The sequence below is a fragment of the Thalia democratica genome, chromosome 9, assembly GCF_965202585.1.
Source record: "Thalia democratica chromosome 9, ktThaDemo2.hap1.1, whole genome shotgun sequence".
NCBI classification, from domain to species: domain Eukaryota; kingdom Metazoa; phylum Chordata; class Thaliacea; order Salpida; family Salpidae; genus Thalia; species Thalia democratica.
The window spans coordinates 3,275,591-3,279,714 of NC_139173.1; the positions used below are offsets into that span (position 1 = coordinate 3,275,591).

The 4,124-nt window shown below is 25.9% G+C and overlaps 1 protein-coding gene across 1 annotated transcript; it reads left to right on the forward strand.

The window, feature by feature from the left end:
* The first annotated feature begins 212 nt into the window (after positions 1-212).
* On the forward strand, positions 213-3,598 carry LOC145844167 (autophagy protein 5-like). Its single transcript, XM_082951535.1, has 4 exons — positions 213-396; positions 1,843-1,996; positions 2,540-2,689; positions 3,127-3,598. The coding sequence occupies exons 1-4, from the start codon at positions 213-215 to the stop codon at positions 3,425-3,427; spliced, it is 789 nt and encodes a 262-aa protein (XP_082807661.1). The 3' UTR covers positions 3,428-3,598.
* The last annotated feature ends 526 nt before the right edge of the window (positions 3,599-4,124 follow it).

A 4,124-nucleotide genomic window follows, 5' to 3' on the forward strand; every position in this document is an offset into this window, starting at 1 on the left:
ATTTTTTTAAAAGAATAAGAAAAACAAGAATATTTTTCAAAGTACAAATAGGCTTTTTTACTTACATCTTTGTATAAAAGTAGGTCAAAAATTTTTCTAAGATTATGTATTAGTTTATTGTCCTCCTTGTTTTTAAAGTAGTAAGATTATCTACAACTATTCTACTACAAACATCTTATATTTTGTATCATACAGCCTATTTTATAAATAAAATGTCACACCAACGAAAGGTCTGGGAAGGTAGAATTCCCCTGTGTATATGTGCAGCGAACCATGAACTGAATAGTTCTGATGACAAACCAATGCCATTGTTCCTGATGGTGTCAAGAGTGTCTTACCTGCCTCTCATCAACAAACAAGTTGCTAAATATTTTGAAAGATATACAGATACTTCAGGTTTAGAGATTATTTCTGTTTGCGTTTGGTTTAGCTTGTAAAAGTTTAAGTTTTTTGGTTTTCTTTTAGTGTGTTGTTTGTTTAATATAGGTGTACAATAATAATGAATAATTAGTACTGTGTTTCTAGTATGATATTAATTTGGTATTCAAATATCTCGTTTTAAAAATTAACATTTTTCATTATTTATGTTTCTTATTTTGACTAGCATTAGCAATAGTTATGATGTCATAAGGGTGTAGAGCAAGTTTAATTGCTACTATACATTATATTATATCTCATACTTATATGCTCAACCAACAAAATCGGCGAAAGTCTGCAGAACAAGTCCGTGATCATGCCAATTCGATCATCAGACCACAAGTTTTGGTAGACTGAGACCGGTTTCGTCCTTATTAGGACTCATCAGTCTTTGATCATGCCAATTCGATCATCAGACCACAAGTTTCGGTAGACTAAGACCGGTTTCGTCCTTATTAGGACTCATCAGTCTGACTGATGAGTCCTAATAAGGACGAAACCGGTCTCAGTCTACCGAAACTTGTGGTCTGATGATCGAATTGGCATGATCAACCCATACTTATATGCTAAATAGTTTTGCTGTTTTATAAAAGAGGATATTTTTGATATTTAAAGTATAAAAAGTATTTTAAAGTATACTAAGAGGTATTTTTAGTTACTTCATGACATGTCATCAGGTGTTGCCCCTGTATTTAGTACAATGGTTATTATAATGTGCACAGTAGTGTGCATAGAAGTTGTTTTTGTGCACAGTCAAATGTGTTGGGTGAAAATATATTTAAAAACAAGTTATTTTTTTTCATTTTAGACTAAAAATAGTTAATAAAAAATTAATTAGAAATTCTTAATATGTTGTTTGTATATTAAGATACTCAAAAGTAAAGTTCTTATAAAATGTAATTGCACATATTGTAAATTTTCTTAAACTATCTCTTATTCAAAAAAATGTATAAATAGATCTTTTAACATATTGGGTACAAAACTTATTTTTTATGACTTGAAACTTAACTTTATATGTACGAGTTTACTGTTTTCAAAAAGAATAAAAATGACATTAAGTTTTTTAGACCAAACTGTTTTTTACTAATTTTACAAACCTCTCTAAGAGTTCTCGAACAAATTCTTAAAAAGTGTTTAACTAGTTAAGAAATATAATTTGAATAAATGTCTCATCTTTTAGTTAAGACTATAAGGGTCAAACTTTTTCTCAACTTAGTCTTATTTTGTACATTAATAATTAAACAACTAGTTTGTTTGTAAAAACCGAAACAAAATAAGTTCGTTTGAATAAATCAGTATCTTCAAAGTACTTGCTTTATTTTATTAATACACGTTAAATTAGTAACACTGTTCTACAGAGTTTTTAAAGAACTTTTACAAGTACTTTACTAAGTTTTAAATGATTAAATAAAACTATTTCCGCAGGAGATATTTGGTACGAATATGATGGGAAGCCCTTGATGTGGCATTTACCAACAGGTCATCTATTTGATATCAATACAGGGTATTTACCTGAAGTGAAACTACCCTGGAACATTACTGTTCATTTTCAATCATTCCCCACCAATAAAATTATCAAGTTAGTTTATTTTTACTATTTTATGTAAAACTACCTTGGAACATTACTGTTCATTTTCAATCATTTCCTATTAATAGAATTATCTAGTTAGACTATCATTTGTTGTATTTAAAAAATAAAATTACCTTTAAATTTTACTCTCATATTCCTACCAATAAAATTATAAAGTTTTTTCATCAATTATATTTACAAAATAAAAATTATTTTAACATATTTTAGTATTTTAACATCTTATGATACAAAATTTGTACAGTTTGTTATAAATTTGTATATTAATGGTTTATTAAGTTCCCAAAAAACATTTATTGATTTCTCCTTAATGTAGGTTTTAAAATACATAATACACTGTTCATTATTTTATTTTATTTTTTTCGAAATGTTCTTGAATTTGATATAGTTAACAATAGCATATTGTACAGTATAAGTATGTGAGTATAAACTTTTTCTACCCAAAATAAACAACTAGAAAACTTTGAAATTTACTTGGCTGTTTTCTTATTTTTATTTGTTTATGCTGTTATTGAGTTAACAAAAATTTTACAGATATAACTGCGAGGAGGCAGTACAGTCAACATTTTTATCATCATTAAAAGAAGCAGATAACTTCAAACATTCCGGAGAAGTTGTTCAGAATCTCACTAAAGACCAGCATGTTAAACTGTGGCACGGAATTAAAACTAATAACTATGAGGGGTTAGCTTTATTTTCTATTAAAAAAATACAAACTTAATATATTTTCAATTCTAAAGAAAAAGTTATAAAGTTTTAGATTAATAAAGTGTATAAATAGTTGCAATTTATTCTAAATAGTAGACTTAATTTAAAAAATTTTACTAAACATTAAACTGTTTTATCAAATTTTAGGGGTTAATTAATGATGTCAAATAAAACTTTGCAAGTATAATTATAAAAAAGATAAAGTAGATAACTAATTACAATAGTACAATAGATAACTTTAATTTTACATTTTCTGCCATCTAGAAAAACAAATTATATTAAACGCTTATAAATTAAAACCATATTAGTTTTTGGAACAGATTTAGTTGTTTATGCAAAACCTTTGATAAAACATGCAGACTAAATTGTAAACATATATAAAAAAATTATAAACATTTATATAATATCTACAGATTCTGGGATACATGCAAACTTTTGATGCAAAATCATCCGGGACTTCCAACATTTCAATCCATACCAATGATCTTGTATCATGGAGACACGATCTTGCAGAGAAAGATCACATTGAACGAACACTCGACACTCGGTGACGCTATAGAGCAGTATGATGGTAAAATTCACAAGGAGCTGGGTTGTTACAAGTTGGTTAGTCACGGTGTTGAGTTAAATAGTGATTGTAATCTGAACTGGCTGAGTGTTAATATGTGCTACCCAGATAACTTCCTTCACATTTGCTTGTTTAAAATTACGTGATAATTAACCTTCTATTTATTTGAAAAATTATAAAGTTTTTTAAGTAAACCTGCTTTAAAGTTAACATTAAAATATTCAAATTGGTTTTTTAAATGACAGTCAAAGGATAATGGGTTTCTAATAAATTCAAATTAATTAAGTACTATTTTTCCAATAGTTTAAGTTTTTGTTATAAACAATTTTTAAAGACTCTTCTTAAGAAAATAGTTACTAAATTATATTTTTACTAAATATTAGTGTTTGCTTTTTATATTCCTGATTTTATTATTTGTATTGATTATTACAAAACCAACCAAATATTTTTCATTTGATTTATTAAATAAAAAGAGATTAAGTAAAAGAAATTTTTTTTATAAAGTTTAAAAAATTTGATAATAAAGTTCTTTTTTAACATAAGAATATTATTTTGTTTCCAAACTGGTAATAATACATATAAGTTTGCTTTACTTTAAGTTAATTTTACAATTAATTTAACTTGATAGTTTGTAGGTTCTTAGTTTATGAATATTTAGTTGTCATAGAACATTGTGAAACAATTTAATTTCAATACTTTTAAACATATTTTCTTTTTAAAATGACTCGAAAAATTAATATTACTGTATAATTAGTTAAAATGTAAATGTTTTTTTTCTGTTAATTCTTAAAGTATTATATACAATTAAAGAAAGATCTTATTTATAACTTAAAAGCCAATTTT